The 19,778-nt window shown below is 37.7% G+C and overlaps 1 protein-coding gene across 1 annotated transcript; it reads right to left on the minus strand.

Moving 5' to 3' along the window:
• Window positions 1-14,192: 14,192 nt before the first annotated feature.
• On the minus strand, window positions 14,193-15,542 carry LOC130589484 (uncharacterized). The gene is made up of 3 exons (XM_057390754.1): window positions 15,207-15,542; window positions 14,878-15,111; window positions 14,193-14,267 (listed from the first exon to the last, which is right to left on the minus strand). Exons 1-3 carry the CDS (start codon window positions 15,540-15,542, stop codon window positions 14,193-14,195), a joined length of 645 nt encoding a protein of 214 aa, XP_057246737.1.
• Window positions 15,543-19,778: the final 4,236 nt, after the last annotated feature.

Raw genomic sequence — 19,778 nt, forward strand, 5'->3', positions numbered from 1 at the left:
GTTCCTTTCAGCAAAGCGTTCCTTGTTCCTTTCTTTGGTTTTGTCATTTTCCCAAAGGGGACATTCCTTGATGAAGTGATCTGTACTACCACATTTATGACAAGCAGCTTTGTTAGAAAATTTCTTAGTTTTACCTTTGAAGTTCCATTCTTCATGTTCCTATACATCTTTCGAAATTTTCGAACCATGAGGGCTGCTTCTTCTTCTTCTGAGTCGAATCATCTTCATCATCTGCTTTGAGAGCAATTGATTTTGATTTGGAGCTTTCACCATATTCAGTATCAAGGTGAAGCTCATGAGTCATAAGTGACCCTGCCAGCTGTTCTAAGTTGAACTTAGTGAAGTCTTTTGTTTCTTGAAGCAGTGACTTTAGCCATCCATCTGTCCTTAGGAAGACTCCTAAGAACCTTTCGAACCTGTTCCTCAGATGAAATAAACTTTCCAAGAGAAGCCAACTCATTAATAATGTTAGTAAAACGAGTAAAACATGTCTCGAATGCTTTCTTTGATTTCATGCAGAACAGTTCATATTGATTCATAAGTAAATCAATTTCGATCTTTTAACTTCATTAGTTCCTTCATGGGTTACTTCTAGTAAATCCCATATTTGCTTTGCGGATTTGCATCCCATGATCCTATTATGTTCATGGGGTCCAAGTCCACAATGCAACAATTTAATAGCCATGGCATTTACTTCCATTTTTTCAAAATCAGATTTGTCATAATCAGAGAGGGGTTTTAGAGTTACCTCATTTTTGTCATTTGTAGTTGTGACTTCGAAATCACCAACTTCAATGACTCTCCATACCTGATAGTTTTCAGCTTTGATGAATATCTCCATGCGGTTCTTCCATAGTTGTAGTACTTCCCATTGAACATAGGAGGCCTTTGAGTGGATAACCTTCTTCAAGTTTCTCGGTGGTATTCATTGTTCCTTGGATCTTTTTCTCAATAGGGTTTCCTATCTTACGTGAGTTCTAGCTCTGATACCAATTGTTATTTCCCTAGGAACACTACAAGAGGGGGGTGAATTGTAGGTGTAGAAATAAACGTAACTTTTTGCGGAAATTAAAACTTAAACGAATAAACAAGCTAAGGAACACAAGGGATTTTTACGAGGAAAAACTTCTTGGGCCCAACAAGAAGAAACAACCTCGACCACTAGGGATTTTAAACTCAACTCTTTCACTAATTAGGCCAAACAACTTTGTTACAACCTAATTCTAACTCGAGCCACACCTTGAGTTCCTAAACTCAAGTTCCTGAGCCACTGTTCCATTAACAGCAGTACCTCTTAACTTCACTCGAAGTTTTCTCACTCTTACTTGTTTTACTCAAAGCTTCTCTCTTACAGAACTTCACTCAAAGTCCCCTTACCCCAAAAACCAAAATACAATTGATCGAAATAAGCTTAGTGGAATTAGAGTAAGTAAGCAAAGAACAAATGGCTATTATGAGAGAATGAATGAAGGCACTGACACTTAATTAGTTAAACTCACTAAATCACTTAGTCAGACACACTTTGGAACTTACTTATACTTTAATATTTATAGTGACAGTAATATAGAACGTGGGAACTAAAAACGTGTATTGGTGAAACCATTATCACATGATGTTCCTTCCCTCAAGGAACACGTTCCTTAACACATCCCATGATCCCATGATCACTGCTTAGATGTGGACATGTTTTAGTTACTGCTCCTAGTTTATAGGAATTACTTGAGCATTATCCAAAAATCAGTTTTTATTTAAAACAGATTTAATATTAAAACTAAAATTAAATCCTTAAGAAAATATTATATTTTAAATAAAATCCTTTTAAAAATCGAATAATATTTTTCTTATCTTTTTCGAAAAACAAAATCTTTTCCTTAAAAAGTTTTTCCATAAAATCGGATTTTCTCTTAGATTAAAACGGTTACCTATTTTTTAGGCATAAACTACTCAACTTCCATTAGTGAACGGTTATAATGCTTCGAGCTTAAGTCTAGTTCCTTTTATTTATAAGTTCCTTTAGCTGATTTGTTTAGTGCGAATTCGTCTGTTCTTTACAAAGGAACAGACTATCATTCTCAAATAAACTGCCAATGTCCCTACCAACATTTCTCGTTCCTTTACTATGGAACTAGAAATAAAACGCCTTGCTTTATTCTTCTTGCTCAAATGCTGCTCCAGTACCTTCGCACCCGCCGTACACCCGAAAAGGGAGTCGGGCTCCTTGAGGGGTACCACATGCTATTTTGGTGCAAGCGGTGTATCCAAAAAGGGAGCGGGGCTCCTTGAGGATCATCGCATGGTGGTGTATCAAAAAAGGGAGTTGGGCTTCTTGACGATCATCACATGGTTGTGTATCCCAAAAAGGGAGTTGGGCTCCTTGAGGGTCATCACATGGTGGGAGACGTCCACATGTCTATACGCGCCAGTTACCATGTTAAAAGATGAAAAGATAATGGGAACTTATGAAGTATCAAGATGCTATTCATAATTGTTTACTTTGCTATTATTTCATTACGAATTTGAAATATGTTTTATTATATTTCTTCTCCCTGTTTGCAAATAAAATGAATTGAAATGAATTTACGTTGTTAGGGTAGTATGTTACTGAGCTTCGCTCATGATGTTTTGTTTTCTGTTTTAGGTATGAGCATGGCCATTGCAAGAGCGATGTTAATAAGGAACGTGTTCAAGGGAAAGTGTGCCGTATCTTGTGTTAGAGAAATTATTATTATTAGTTGGGTATTTATGTATAATTATCAAGAACTATTTATGGTTGCGTTGTATTACTGGGCCATATCCCACTGGCTTAAGTTCCCTTTCTGCTGCTAAGTATGAGCAATTGTGTTTTATTAAGGTTATGAATTTTCGTGGCGTTAGAGAGTGGTATTAGAGCTGAAACCTAGCCGGAAGTGCGGAGTAATAGACTTTGCACCGCCTAGGTACGATCGTTTGGGGAAATTAGATATTGAGAAAGCCGAGGTTAATAAATGACCATTTGGGTAATAAAGTCTAAAATGAGATGTGAATGGAAATTTATGAGGTTTGCGCCTAGGTATGACCTTTGAGAAATTAGGCATTGAGAAACTTGAGGTTAATTGATCGTTATTCGAGTTAATAATGGATTATATGATATGTGATGTTGAATAGATAATTTATGAGGGTTTCACTGAGGTATGAATTATTTTGAGGGAAATTAGATTTTGAGTGGCTCGAGGATAAGTTGATGGCTATTCAAGTAATAGAGACTAATGACTTGTGAATAACCTTTTGAAGCATGAGTGCGTATATCTTACATCAAAGTAAGACACAAAAAGGGTCAACGAGATAACATAAAGAATACTTGGAGATATTGTGGTGCATGAGCTTTTTGATGATAGAAATGTTAAGTCTAAGGAAATATAACATCTAAGGTTAACTGTATTGTGGACATTGTCGAAGTTGTAACATGGGATCGATTTTATTTTATGAAGGTTCTTGCGAGGATCTCTTGATTAGGAAAAGTTTTCAAGGGAAATTAGGATTTTTACTTGAGGAATTAGAAACTAAGTAGCCCCATTGCAGTCATGAAAATTTTGAGTTTAAAAGTTGAAGTACGTTATAATGTGGCGTGAACTAGTATTGGGTGTTATGGTTTTTGCTGAACAACGAATTATGGCTTTTAAGCGAAGCATTAATTTAAGAAGTTAGACAAATTATTAGCTTAAAGGAATAAGGATGTGCCGTTTGGAGATATAATAACTAGTTGGAGTATAACTAGGAAGTAAGCATTTGGACGTCAAAAGAAATTTCGAGAAGTTCTTGACAATTAAGGTCATCATATTCTGAAGATTTTGGACGAGACATCTTGTATTTGGAGAACTAAGTATAACACTTCGTGACAATGATAATTACCTTAGTATGGTTATTCATATAAGTTTGGGAATGTATAATAGATAATTCTGAGTGCTCAGGTTCATACGGAAGATGACATGTTGCGATGAATGTGGAGAAAATTGAAGTTGGGATAAACGGTAAACGCTATTTGGGTTTGAGAAAGCAAGCAATAATCCTTGCGCATATCAGGTAAATGTATAATTAGGTTGGAAATATGTTACAACATTCTTAAGAAAATAGACGCTTAGCCTTGGGACAGTGATAATCAAACAGGTTTGATAGGACGATTGAAATTAAGGATATGTGAATAAAAAAAATAGAAAATTTGAGGTTTTAGGAATAAATTACTAGATGATATTATTAGAATTTTGATGATTTCAAAAGTCTGACAAAGTTCGTGCCATAAAATGATGGATGGTGAAAAGATAAAGAACATACAGATGTGTGCAAGGAATAGTTAAGCCATAGGGGAACTATAAACTAAGAACAAGTTTGGTTAAATGAATATGGGCTAAGGATTTTTTTAGGAAAATTAGGTGAACCAAGTATCAACATGTGTTAATGATGGAAATTGTTTTTTGGGAATTTGACATATATTTCGGATGGTGAAGTTAGTTTTGAGATTATGTGACTAATAGATATAGAGACTTAAATGAGAACAAAATTGTGATAATGATATTAAGATAGTACATGAACCTAAACTCTTACTTGAATGATGAATGACCTTATTGGATAAAAATCATTGGTACATATGTTGGAGGAAGAAAGAAAGTACAACCAAATCACTTGTAAGCAATGCTTACCTTACCAACTCCATCCCGAGACATTCTCAAAGCAATCACATTCAATGATATTCTTGAGTAAGGGTATAATACTAGTTCTGATTAGCGATAACTCGTTAATAATTGAATTTTTAGATATAAGTTTGATGCCTTAGAAATACTGATAGAACCATACGTAAATACGTATATCCTTTAGATCATAATAAAAAGACGAGTAACTTAGTACGAATGTATATTTTTCTGTGACCAAAGAAATGTGTTGTGCAAGGTTTTGAAATCCAATCTGCTGATTAATTATATTATGAAATTTCAAATCTGAATTTAGCACGTACTGGACAAATGAATATATGCACTTTATTTTGTTTTACCAAGTATCGAGGACGAAACTTTTTCTAAGGGGGAGAGGATGTAATATCCCGAAAATTTAAACTTCCCTAAATAAATTAATAATAATTAGTGATTAGAATTTTCCTTTAATTATAAGGTATGACTAAATTTTGTTACTCTATACCCAAGTAAAGTAATAATTAATTCGTTAAATAAATATATGTTGCAAATAATAACAAGTTATGTTAGATTAAATAATTATATTAGTTAAAGCAAGAAAATAAATAATAAAATTAACCACTAAACTTTACAAGCACTACTAAACCAATGTTAGAACAAATTTGTTAGTATTAGGAATAAAAAGGAAAAGAAAAAGAGAAAAGAAAAGAAAAAGAGAAAAAAAAAAAAAAAAAAAGAAAAAGGAAAATGAAAAATCAAAAACAACAACCGATGCTACGGTTTCATCAACAACCCATTTCCATATTTCCTTCTCAAACCAACCCAACAATGGAGTTTTAACTCCACCCATGAATTTTTATAAACCAACAATCTATTCTTCAATTAAAAACTTCAATCCAAATCAAACCCATCCTAAAAATCTAATATTTATCAAATCAAACCCACCCAAATTTCAGTTTTCTTCATCAAATCAACCCACCAAATTCATGAAATTTATCCCTCAACTATGCCTATAAATACCCATTATTGTCTCCCTCAATTCACCACCACAACCATTCCACTGTCTTCGCCGGAAAACTTCTATCCTCGCCGGAAAAACGCCACCAAAAACACTAACAAAGCCTTTGTTATTTTCACAACCACCACTCTATCTCCTCTGTTTCGAATTAGCCACCCTTCTGCCACCACCCACGCCTACCCACCGTCGCCTTCCCATTCCGCGCCTCCCGCCACTGGTGTCGGAGCTCCACCACAACCAGCAACCGTACCCGACCTTCTTCTTCTTCTTCCCTCCCTTGCGCCCATCTCTCTCTCTCTCTCGTGTTTCCCTCTCGCTCCTCGTGCGCCGACAACTGCCGGAATTCCGCGCCGACGAATCCCTCCGTGCCGCTGCTGTCGGAGTCCTGACCCCACCGTCGTCCATTGTCCCTCCTCTGCCCTGTTTTTGGTCCTGCTCAATTGAGTAGAGATATGAATGAACATACCTCTCTTTGTTTTCATCTTATGATGTTTGTTGTGTTTAAATGAGTTGAAGCCCAATCATCATGTTATTCAACTTGTTGGCCCAAAATAAAATCTGATTTTTGATTTCAATTAAACTAAGCTACAATCGGCTAATTAATTAGGTTACTTCTTTAATTAATTAATCTAATCAAGCAACAAGACCTAAACTAATTTAGATAATTATCACCAATGATTCACCTTATTTTTGTAATACGAAGTTTGTTAGATTTACTTAAGTTTATAAATTAAATTATAAATTTACGACAACTATTTATAATAAACGTATAATATTACGAATTGAGAAGAAAACTTAGCAATAACGTCACTTAGTAATTATCAATTTATTCTTGTAATATGAAAATAATAAATGAATATTAGTAATTTATGATTAGTTGGGCTACGATAACTTAAATTATTATAAAACTTGTTGAAGCTAGTTATTAAATTGATTAAGGTACCTAGTAGTATAAATAAATGATAAGTTAAATTATAATTCTATTAATTATAGTAACGTAAGTAAAGTTAATTATAAAAGCTTAAATAATGAATCTTTGTAACGTCACCAACGATACTCCGTAATAAAAGTATTAACAATAACTAAAGGTCAATTGTTAAAGAAATCGAATAATTATATTTTTGTGCATCATTTCATGGTTAGATTAAACGAAAAGGATATTACAGCCTCCCCCGGCTTTCAAGGTTATTAAGCAGGAATCGAGGTAACATCTATTGCTAACACCCACGATCCCCTTCGAAATGTGTTTATGAAATGATATTTATAATTATGTTAAGGATTTTGCGGTGTGATTTTTATATGAATTGTGGGATTAAATTGCGTTCGAATGATGATCTTATGAGTTATTGATGCTCAAGTATGATTCATGAACGATCTATGGCTTATGCCGATGAATGCCAAAGAAACGAAACATGATAAATAAAAGTGAAATAGGTTCTGGCAGTATAATGTTACGCTTATCTACTTTATGGTCGTGCACAAACCTTCGCACCCGTCGTGCACCCGAAAACGGAGTCGGGCCCTTGAGGAATATCGCATGCTATTTTGGTGCGAGCGGTGTATCCAAAAAGGGAGCGGGGCTCCTTGAGGATCATCGCATGGTGGTGTATCCAAAAAGGGAGTTAGGCTCCTTGAGGATCATCACATGGTGGTGTATCCCAAAAACGGAGCTGGGCTCCTTGAGGGTCATCACATGGTGGGAGACGTCCCACATGTCTATACTCGCCAGTTACCATGTTAAAAGATGAAAAGATAATGGGAACATATGAAGTATCAAGATGCTATTCATAATTGTTTACTTTGCTATTATTTCATTACGAATTTGAAATATGTTTTTACTATATTCTCTTCTCCCTGTTTGCAAATAAAATGAATTGAAATGAATTTACATTGTTAGGGTAGTATATTACTGAGCTTCGGCTCATGATGTTTTGTTTTATGTTTTAGGTATGAGCATAGCCATTGCAAGAGTGATGTTAATAAGGAACATGTTCAAGGGAAAGTGTGCCGTATCTTGTGTTAGAGAAATTATTATTATTATTTGAGTATTTATGTATAATTATCAAGGACTATTTAGGGTTGCATTATATTAGTGGGCCATATCCCACAGGCTTAAGTTCCCTTTCCGCTTCTAAGTATGAGCAATTATGTTTTATTAAGGTTATTAATTTTCGGGGCGTTACATATGGCTCCACGCCCGCCGCCATTTCATCACTTCTCACAAAATTCTCATGACCATTTTCTCCAAGGCTCAAAGGAGTTGCCCTTGTTCGACGCCCTTGAGAGGAAGTTTGTGGATCACATGAGACCAGTGGGTCTCTATTCTCAACGTGGGAAAAATGTAACCTTGATGGGTAAGCTATTGGGAGATCTAGCCTTATTCCACGATCCCCTTGTCTCTTATTTAGTGGGACTTCTTCTAAGCCTTAAGCAGTTTCTCATTGAGTTGGTAGTGTTTTTCAACTAGTGGTTCTAGGTGAGTAACTACTTTAGTAGCAAGAGACATTGACATTGCCGTAAAGGTTGCACTCGTAGTATCATTAATATCTACAAGTATTCAATCTATCTGCCTAGAGTTAATATCTCTATTCTTCTCACTTATCATTTGAAGGATATCTGTAAAGACTCTAGCTAACTCATGGGATAGATTTCTATAGTTAGAATCAAATTGTTACCTTTGACTCTCCCTGGCCTCCAATAGTAATTGTTTCACTATTTCAGTGAACTTCCCATACAATTGGTGCACAAATGCACGACAAGTACTCCTTAGAGATGAAATTTCCCTTTGAGGAGTGTCTCCTTGTGATTCTCTTGAGACATGATGAATTGGTTCACCTTCATCCTCAGGCACCCTAGATTCTGAATGTATCAAATTATTATCTTCCATATCTTGGGAGATTGGCTCAACTCTAGGACCTTCTCTACGTCTTCGAGAACGTGTACCTGGCATTTATAAGACTAGAAATAAAAACTAACAATAGCTACTTTAAACAAAAGTTGTTAACGAGGAAAATTTCACAATTTGATTATGAATCTTTTTCCTCCCACTGTGGTCGCCAAAAAACCTGTTGGTGCAAAATCAGTTGGATAACTTTGCAAACAAGTCAATGCACACCCAATAGTTAGATACTAAGCTTCACGGGAGTCTTAGTCCCATACGATACGGAGGATGAAGTTAGAAACAGAAAAACTGCTGCAAGATACAACATAATTGCTGGCGTTACTTAACATTTAGTGGTTATTTGTTAAAGTTGAATATTTTGTTTTATAGATTAACTTATTTTCTTATAAATGTCTTACTCTGATAAGTTCGAAGATCGCTTAATCGAACAATTACAAGATATAATAGATGAAAATAATTATTTAGCTAAAAATTTCAGAATGGCCAGGGATAAGGTTGCATCAGACACGTGTGAGAATTTTAAATTAATGCTTGGAAAACGAGAGTCTGATCAAAGAACTTACTATTTGCCAACGACATTAGAAGTTACCACGCTTATTGTTGGAGATATTGATAGTGTTGATAAAAGAAATATAATTATAGAAACAAAGAGTGGAAAGTTACAACAAATTTTTGAGCTTCATCCTTCTTACCTCGTAATGTAATATTCACTATTATTCCCGTATAGAGAAGATGAATTTAGAACAGATATTATGCATAGAGATAAGACTCCAAAAAACGATTATGTGTGAGTTATTTGCATAAAAGCCTAAAGACGCCCTAAAATCTCATTTAGAGACAACATGAGAGGTGGTGTATAGCCCCCTGATCTCTCAGGATAAATAACCACTTATTATGGGTAGTTATTAATCATACATATGATTGGGATTATAACTTAAAGGTTGGGATTAGGTTTTAAAGGTTGATTATGATGACCACTTATTATGGGTGGTTTCTTATTTTGATAGAAGAGACCACTTCCTTAAAATAAGTAGTTCTTTATGGATTTAAATAGGGAAAAAACAAAACAAGGGTAAGGTTCCATATTTTACAGATAGGTGGTCTCTTCTATCCTACAAAAAAACCATTTATAATATGTAGATGGTCTTTTTGATCATTTTCGAAAAAATCACCTAGACAGAAAATGTGGTCTCATTAGTCTTTTTTTTTTTTAAAAAAAAAAACGGCAATAGTTCAGGATCCTTTAATACAAAGCATTATTATTATACCTTAGCTTCTTAAATTCATTTTACCTGTTGCATGTGTGTACATCTTTCATAATCTACAAGTAAATTACATACAAAACATCTAGGTACTTGTATTGAGAAAATTTAGATGACTTTATAACTGGAATAAGTTTTCATTCATTTAATATCGTTCACTACAAAATCATATCAGCAATAATGTTATAAGATTCCAAAAATTCAACTAAGTTCTCGAAAAAAATAGAGCATCCATTTTTTTCAATTTATGTGCACAAAGATTCAAGCAGCTGCTTGTAGCCAACAAATTACCTCCCCAATCTCGCTCAAAAAGAAAATACACGAATCCTAATTAAAATGGATATTATCTTTTGATTCTTGTGCATCCACTTGTTTATATTCATCGACATATTTGATCCACAAGTCTCTGAGGTCATCAAGCTTATTTTGAGAAAATTCAGTTGTAATTTCGCTAAAGTACTGTAAAGTATAAAACATTAAAAAGATAAACATACAAGCTGTACAAAATATGCTACCCTGAAAAATTAGCAAGTGCTAGCGTGGACGATAACAATGTTATATTTGCCAATTTAATTAAATATGCTAACTGAACATATGCTAGCTCGGTTGTGTTGTTGTTAATCTAATACAAGTTGGTGATTCACTAATCCCTATCAGTCACAGATGAATGTAACCCAGTGCATGCTGCTGCCTTACTATCATTCACAGTGACAGGTTTTGAGCAACGTTAGACCTACACACTCTCATGTTTCTTAGTCCTAACTAGGTTTACAATGTAGCCATCTTGACAGCTCAAATAAGAAACAAATAGTTCAAGTGAGATTACTATGATCTCACAACAAACCTCCTAAATAAATGAACAATAAGTGCTTTGCGGCCACATGTATGGGTACGCCACTACCCACAGGGGATTTGCAGCCAACGACATGTATGAGTACACTTAACCAATACCTACACAAAGTATACAACTAAACTCACATGTATGGTACGCCACATGAGCTTTCCAGCCAGTCAGCCAGCCACTAATACCATTGTGGAACTCACAAACTGAATCAAGAAACGCCACATTTGATTCTTATTATGACATAAAAGGTAGGTTCATCCTGTCATGAATCTAATAAATATGGATAGTGCATGACAAAGATTTAAGGTCTCCTGGTGTGCATGGGAACTCCTAATAAGAAGCTGGCCCATATTATATTATGTTTTAAACTTTGCATTAATTTTTATTTCTATGCATGGTTCATAAAGATAGATTAAAGATCAAACAATTAACGAGTAGCTAAACTATCAATTAGCGCATAGATTCAGAAATCTAGAAAATGAAGATGGTTACACTAGTGGAAAAATGAAGAAGGGCTGCACTGAAAATGGCATGTAGGGCTGCGCTTTTTGACAGCAGCCCTTCACTTTTCAAGTAGGGCTGCGCTAGTAAAGCGCAACCCTTCACAACGAAGCGCTGTGCTTTTTACTAAAAAGCGCAACCCTTCAAGCTTAGAAGGGCTGCGCCTTCTTAACTAGCGCAGCCCTTCTAAGCTTGAAGGGCTGCGCTTTTTCAACAAGCGCAACCCTTCTAAGCTTGAAGGGCTGCTGGCTCCAGGAGCCATGCTACTATGAAGGGCTGCGCTAGTTGAAACTAGCACAACCCTTCATTGAATTTTTGTTTTTTTTTTGCCTGCTCCTGCTCCTGCACACAGCAGCACACAACAACCCACCCTCCACTGCCCACCCTCACACCCTCACACCCACCCCTGCCCACCCCTCCCACCCTCATACCCACCCTCCCACCCTCACACCCCACTACCCACCTCCCACCTCACACCTCCACTGCCCACCCTCAACCCTCCCAGCCCACCCCCACTGCCACACTCACTGCACCACCCCACTGCCCACTCCCAGCCCCCACCCCCACCCCCACTGCCCCCTCCAGCCCCACTGCCCCCTCCCAGCCCCACCCCACTGCCCCCCTTCCCAGCACCCACCCACTGCCCACTGCACCCCCCACTGCCCACTCACCCACACCCAGCCACACCCAGCAGCCCCACCACCCACCCCACCCAAAACCTCCCTTGGACAAAAAAAAATTGCAAATTGCAATACGATAATAATGACAAGTGGAGAAAGGTAATAATTAACTTCAAATATATTTAATAATGTAAAAAGTGTACATAGGATTGATAGAAACTAGTACATTCGAGCTAAATGTCATCCTATGCAATCATCGGTAATGTGGGATGCCAACTTATCCCGAACTTCATCAATTTCTTCTTTGGTGAAGTTCCTCAAACGTGGTGTGGAATTCGCATAAACCTTGCAAAACAACCAAGGAATAAACACATATATAAGAATTCAATCATTTTACCGTAGTTAGTACTTCTAAAAATGACATATACCTTCCGAAATTCAATCAAAATCAAATTCAAGCCTAAAAGTCTAACACTAGTTATAATATATCTCATATAATCATGTTCAAAGAAAATTTGGGGTTAAATGACTTGATAAGTACATTTTGGGAGCGAAAAGGCCAAAATAGGCCGGAAATGGCCTTTTCGTTCCCGAAATGCAACCAACAACAAATGCAAGCCTAAGAATCTACATACTAGTTATATTATGCCTCATATAATCATGTTCAAAGAGAATTTGGGTTAAATCACTTCATAAGTACATTTTGGGAGCGAAAAGGCCAAAATAGGCCGGAAATGGCCTTTTCGTTCCCGAAATGCAACCAACAACATATGCAAGCCTAAAATCTACATACTAGTTATATTATGCCTCATATAATCATGTTCAAAGAAATTTGGGGTTAAATCACTTGATAAGTACATTTTGGGAGCGAAAAGGCCAAAATAGGCCGGAAATGGCCTTTTCGTTCCCGAAATGCAACAAACAACATATGCAAGCCTAAGAATCTACATACTAGTTATATTATGCCTCATATAATCATTTTCAAAGAGAATTTGGGGTTAAATCACTTCATAACTACATTTTGGGAGCAAAAAGGCCAAAATAGGCCGGAAATGCAACATACAACAATTGGAAACCTAAAAGTTACATACTTTTCGAAGATCACCAACATCTTTGCAATGGTTGACGATATCGAGCATGAACCTCATGACGCAATACCTACACGCACGTCCACCTGCTTGTACCGGACACTAAAATTCACCAAAGATGCAATAAATGACATGTTAGATGTGTATTATGTGTTTCTATAAAAGGATGCAAAAAATTACTCATGTTACCTCGACTAAATGCCAAACAGGAGGTTTTGGTTGTCGAAGTCCAGATGCAATAACCCCTTCATCACACTACATCAATACATTATTATAAGATTAGATGTACATTTAATATTAATAAGTGTGCATATATTGAGTTTCGATTAGGCTACCTATTTAACAATGATTGACTAGTAAGGACCGTATTGTTTCTTTACGCAAAGAATCAAAGTGGTAGACTTCGTTACGTGACAAACATATTGCAATCAGTGTCCAATGGTTCTACAACAATAAAAATGTTATTATTATCGTAGAACAACTAATAGGTCAATTTAATTAAAGTAAAAGTGAGTTTAAGAAGCATACGATTCAATGTAAGGAAAAAGAATGATCTTATATCCAAGACGAGAACATGCTTCAAAGAATCCTTGAGATATGCTTTCACCTCCTTTTGGTTTTTGTACGCAACTGTATCTCGTACTAAGCTTGGACATAACCAACCAAACATTGGCTCACTAGATGCCTCAAATCATTGTATAATAGCCTGAGAAATCATATTGATTAAAATAAAACTTACTTATTATGGAAGTTATTAGTTGGATTGAATACTACTTAATTAAGGCATATATGTATATTTATTAATTTATATACTAATAAAGTATTACCTCATGAATGTTTGTATCATGGAAACATTCAACTCTTCCTCAAGTAAGAATTCTTTAATATCAACCTTAGAAATGAAGGTCGATGATCCTCAAAGTAGTGGAATTGGTGGTGCGACAACTTAATCTCAATCATTGCTTCATCGTCTACATCGCTAGCGCACTCATGTAGCCAAAAGCACGGTTGAGTAAGGCCTTGCACCACCTCGATCTCCGTAATGAGTGGAGACTTTGCCGTAGAAACATTTACTTTCTCCACTTGGGCACGTCGGCCTTCCTGAGGTGAAGCTACCTTCTTTCCCTTCCTGTCGGCCTTCCCCGAACCCTAGTAATTAGTTAAATTAAAAGGTTATTACAAACAATCATATAAAGGAACTATAAAAGAAAACTATGTATATAACTTATGTTAATCATTGTACCTGATCTGATAACACCAATGCACGCGGCCATAAAACATAACTGCCAAGGGCATCAGTCATAGTGTACACCAACTTCTGCATTCGGCAGCGAAAGAGGTAAACCTTCGAAACCGGGCACGATGTCTGAAACGCTGACCACATAGTGAATATCAGCGACTGGCTGGTTGTGCAATCGTACTCGGTCCCTAGGGGGCTGTGCAGAGCCATAAGCAACGACAATGAATGACCATCTCCTTGAACTGATAGCTCACATGGTGTCTCTTCCTTTTAAAAAAAACTCTATTCATAGTTAGTCTATGAAACAACATATTTAAGAACAATAGTTGTGATATTAAATGATTACCGTGAACTCCGGATATGGATGAGGCTGCGTAGGAACACTACCCTGCAAGAAAGCACCAAAAGTCGGTAAGCCCATCTGCGCCAAAATGGCGTTGAAATTCTGAGTCATCTCCGCTATGAGCTCCTCTCGAATTTGGGCTTTCATAGCCTCCACATCTATGGAAGCTGCTGAATTGACACTGGAGGCACTGGATTTTGACGTAGAGGTGTATTGATCACCATACACCTTTCTCACCCCGAGGCGGACAACTCCTTTTCCTTCAAGCCAATCTGCATAAGGATAAGAGAGAAATACTCGTGAGCGCACAAGTTATATTATTATGTATACCTTATCAAAAAATTATAATATGTACTTACAATGGCATTAGCTATCTGTTTTGTTCCGGGATCAGGTATAACTCTATGTCCCTTTGCATCAACCCCATGCATGGAACACCACCAATCGAGCACTCTATCTGGTTGCCGAGGCTGTGCAACTGTCGTCGTAGAGCTAGTGCCCGATGCCGTGGTCGACGCAATCGTGGGGTAATGGCTATACATCCAAGATTCTCTCGCCTGACCATACGACTGAGAACCCAGATGGTGATAGTACTTCCTAGCTTTTGCATTCGCGCTATTTTTCTCACGAGATGCCTGAAACACACAAATATAAACAAAGGTTAGATATGGTGTTATACAATAATATTGGATCTAAAAGTATTAAATCTTAGCTAGTAAAATATTCTTACAACAGCTTCCGGGGTTGTTTTTTGTGCAACAAATGCCTGCCACTCCTCAGGTGTGATATGCCTCCATATCTGATATGGAAACTTGGAGGGCGCCTCAAATGATGTGTCCTGTGAAGCCTCAGAAGAAGAATGTGTTGCTCTCCCGTAGATTTTCTTCTTCTTTGTACCCCCGACTTTTCTCCGCTTCGTGATCCACCCCGACACTAGCTTGGCCTTGAAGTCTCGGAACCTCTGGGCAACCGCGGATAGAAACACATTCTTCTTGGCTTCATCATTTGCAATATGGAATTGGCTTCTTGACTTTTCTCCGTCGTTTCTTAGGATCCTCAAGTACATGTATCCCTTCCGTGTGATCTACACGCATATAGTTCTCCGACATATTCACATCATCTTCCACACTAATTTGAGGATAGGTAAAAGGGGGAGGTCCTCAAATGCATCATATTCTTCCTCATTATCAACATCACCAATACCGAGGATACTCCTTTTACCAGGTACAACAATTGACCACTTATGATCAGCAGGATCAGTTACAAAAAATACTTGCTTGACTTGTGATGCAATTACAAATGGCTCCTCAGTTTCACGTAGACGACTAAGGTCAAAAGAGTGAATCCGCAAAGGATCATCGTTTCTTACACAACGTCGATTATTGTCAACCCACTTGCAACACAAGAGGCAAATATTAAAAGTACAGTAGTCCAGCTCCCATATTTCTTGTATTCGCCCATAAAGTTGCTTTCAGCATGTACATGCGACTTATCTTTCGAGCTTGCATATTGTGTAGACGACGCCACAAGTGAAACACCACTATTTTGTTGCGATCTTGACTTCAGATCTTGACGTTCAGTCCAAAACGTATACCCATTAATATCATAACCCTCATAAGAGCGTACAATTCACGAGGACCAAATGCTAACCACTTGACTGTTTCAGGAACACTTTCATCCAAATCATTAGTACTCGTTTATGAAACCAATCAAGAAAGTCTTGTTATGCATTTGCGTCAATGCCCTCACTCCTTTTCCAGGATTGCTAACACGTAATTCCTCCATATGTTCACTTAAATAAGGATGGACATCTGGTACGTGATGCAATACAAATAAGTGAGCTTGTTTACGCTTTTCTACGGAAGGTGTGATCAATTTTGAACCAATTGTACCCTTGCCCTCAAGTCTGCCCTCGTGTCGGGATGTCGGAAGTCCAACAGGATCAACACTAGCAAAATACTCAGCCACAAAATTACTGATCTCTTCACCCACAATCCCTTGAATTATACTACCTTCTGGTTGTGCAGGATTCCGAACTTTATCCTTCAAAGTTCCCATATATCTCTCAAAAGGATAGCACCACCTCAAAAACACTGGACCACACAGCTTAATTTCTCGAACTAGATGGACAATGAGATGGACCATAATGTCAAAGAATGCGGGGGGGAAATACATCTCAAATTTGCATAGAGTTTCAACTACTCTGGCTGCAAGGAATCGAGGGTCGACGGGTCTAGGACTTTGCTGCAGATTGAATGAAAAAATGAACACAGTTCTGTAATGGTGTGCCTCACATGCTTTGGAAGTATCCCACGAATTGCAATCGGTAAGAATACTTGCATCATGACATGACAATCGTGCGATTTCATACTCGATAACTTCAACTCACCATTTAAGGTAACAAAGCGCTTCATATTCGATGAGTAGCCAGTAGGGACCTTAATGCCATACAATGACTCGCAAAAAATCCGTTTCTCTCGCACGCGACATCGTGTAGCAAGCTGGTGGCAAATAATTCTTCTCCGAATCCTCCACCTTTTTACTTTTCTGAGTTTCATCATCAACCCTTTCCTCCCTCCTTTTCTTCTTCCTTCCGTCCCTTTTCTGAGCCCACAACTCTGGTCGAATCCCCTCTTTTTCCAAGTAAAGTCGTGACGCCTTAACATCTTTTGTCTTGCCCGGAATATTCATAAGTGTCGCGATAATAGCTTCACAAACATTCTTCTCTATGTGCATGACATCCAAACAATGTCTGACCTTTAGATCTTTCCAATATGGGAGTTTCCAAAAAATGGACTGTTTTTTCCATAATCCTGTAGGTCATCAACCTCACTAGCAGGTTTACCAAAGACTGTTTCAATGCCCTTCACCTGATTATAAACTTCAGTACCAGTTAATGGTCTATGAGCAACTTCTTCTTCAACCGTCCCATCGAATGCCTTCTTCTTAAACCGATAGGGATGGTCGCGGCTGAGGAGCCTTCGTGTGCGCATATACACATGTTTGCAGCCCTTAAGGTGTGTAGATTTCATGTCATCTAAACAAATCGGGCAAGGTTGTTTTCCTTTAGTCTTATACCCAGATAAGTTCCCATAAGCTGGATAATCGTTCATAGTACAAAAAAGCATGGCACGCAGAGTGAACATCTCATTAGCATACGCATCAAATACTAACACTCCTTCGTTCCACATCTTCTGTAAATCTTCAACAAGCGGCTGAAGGTATACATCTATGTCATTTCCAGGTTGTTTGGGCCCCGATATAAGAAGCGACAACATCATGTACTTGCGTTTCATGCACAACCAAGGAGGCAAGTTGTAAACCACTAAAACTACTGGCCATGTACTATGCTGCGAGCTGAGATTGCCAAAAGGGTTCATGCCATCCGTACATAATCCAAGCCTCAGATTCCTATCCTCATTACCAAATGACTTATGCACCCTGTTGATAGTTTTCCACTCAGGCGAATCAGCCGGATGCTTGAGCAGACCGTCTTTCTTCCTACGATCTGCATGCCACCTCAAAAGGGTTCATGCCATCCGTACATAATCCAAGCCTCAGATTCTTATCCTCATTACCAAATGACTTATGCACCCTGTTGATAGTTTTCCACTCAGGCGCATCAACCGGATGCTTGAGCAGACCGTCTTTCTTCCTACGATCTGCATGCCACCTCAAAAGGGTTCATGCCATCCGTACATAATCCAAGCCTCAGATTCTTATCCTCATTACCAAATGACTTATGCACCCTATTGATAGTTTTCCACTCAGGGGAATTAGCCGGATGCTTGAGTAGACCGTCTTTCTTCCTACGATCTGCATGCCACCTCAAATTCTTCGCATCTCCTTTAATTAAGAACATGCGCTTAAATCTAGGTATTATGGGTAGATACCACAACACCTTGGCTGGTGGTCCTTCACTACGTCCAGCTCCTTCACGCTTGTACCTCGACAATCCACAACGTGGACACTCATGTAAATGGTCATACTCATTACGATAAAGCACACAATCGTTAGGACAAGCATGTATCCGCTCGTACTCTAAACCCAAAGGACACATCAGCTTCTTCGCATAATAGTACGACTTTGGCAGTTCATTTCCATCAGGGAGCATCTCAACTAAAACTTCCAACAACGATGTGAAATAGAGTCCGTCCAACCAGCGTTCGACTTAATGTTGAACAGTGTTACCACCGCGGAAAGTTTGGTGTACTTTGTACAACCTGGATACAACGACTTTTCAGCAGCCTGAGACATAGACTCAAAAAATACGAGGTCGTCTACATGACTGATCTTCAACCTCGAGTATCATCTCGTCTACCCGATCCCTATCGTCATCTCCAAATTCATCATCCAAATTCTCATTCCCTAACTCATCATCATCCTTCTTTTTTTCTTCACATACATCATTCTTTACTCCAGAGCTTCCCATATACCTCCCCTGCTCACCATGCCAAACCCATACGTGGTATTGAGGCCTAAACCCACGGCGAAAGACATGCTCCCTAACCACATGTATACTAATAACCTTGCTCACATTTCTACAATCCAAACAAGGATAATAAAAGTCGACTGCTCCAGAGAATGTTTGATATTCTAATGCACTTCTACAGAATTTCGAGACCCCATTCACAAACTCAATCGATTCACGACTACCATACATCCAAGTAAGATCCATCTCATTCAAGAAGACCACCTCTAATAATTAAACACAACATTCATTATAATGCATCAATCATTATTAAAGTACACACACTCACATATTCAAATCACACACGTATACAGCAAGCTAAGATAGTGACATGTTCAATTGTATGCATGCAATCAAAGGTCCTTATCACTCCAACCTAACCCATCCTTGGACGTCTAATCTCACTAGTGAATATATGCCAACTTTTCAATTCTAAGGAAAATCCGGCAGCATTTCCCTACAGTTCTCCAAGTACACAATGTAGATAATTGCTTATCTACATATGTACCTAGAGAACAATGTAGAGAAACGATAAGCCAAGATTTTCCTCATAATTGAAAAGAAGACACACATTCACCACCTAAGTGAGATCAAACGTCCAAGAACAGTCCCAAACCGAGGATATGAGTAAGTCTTGAATGGGTATCTAGGAATATATGATGATGATTCAAACAACTTGTAGATTTCATATATAGCTAAATCACATTGCGTTTTCATACAATCTCATATCAACAAATTATAATATACATTATAAAAAAATACATATATACATCAATAAATTATCAACTTTGTCTACATGTTAAACTATCTAGCTACCTCTTAACACCAACG

This window comes from Beta vulgaris, chromosome 7 (genome assembly GCF_026745355.1).
Source record: "Beta vulgaris subsp. vulgaris cultivar EL10 chromosome 7, EL10.2, whole genome shotgun sequence".
NCBI classification, from domain to species: domain Eukaryota; kingdom Viridiplantae; phylum Streptophyta; class Magnoliopsida; order Caryophyllales; family Amaranthaceae; genus Beta; species Beta vulgaris.

Excerpts from the sequence above, each read along its gene's own strand:
- LOC130589484 (XM_057390754.1), bottom strand. The coding sequence starts at position 15,542 with ATGTACTTGAGGATCCTAAGAAACGACGGAGAAAAGTCAAGAAGCCAA. Across the intron at positions 15,112-15,206 it reads AAACAACCCCGGAAGCTGTT|GCATCTCGTGAGAAAAATAG; the intron begins GTAAGAATATTT and ends TGTGTGTTTCAG. Across the intron at positions 14,268-14,877 it reads TTGATGCAAAGGGACATAGA|CGTTTCAGACATCGTGCCCG; the intron begins GTTATACCTGAT and ends CTATGTGGTCAG.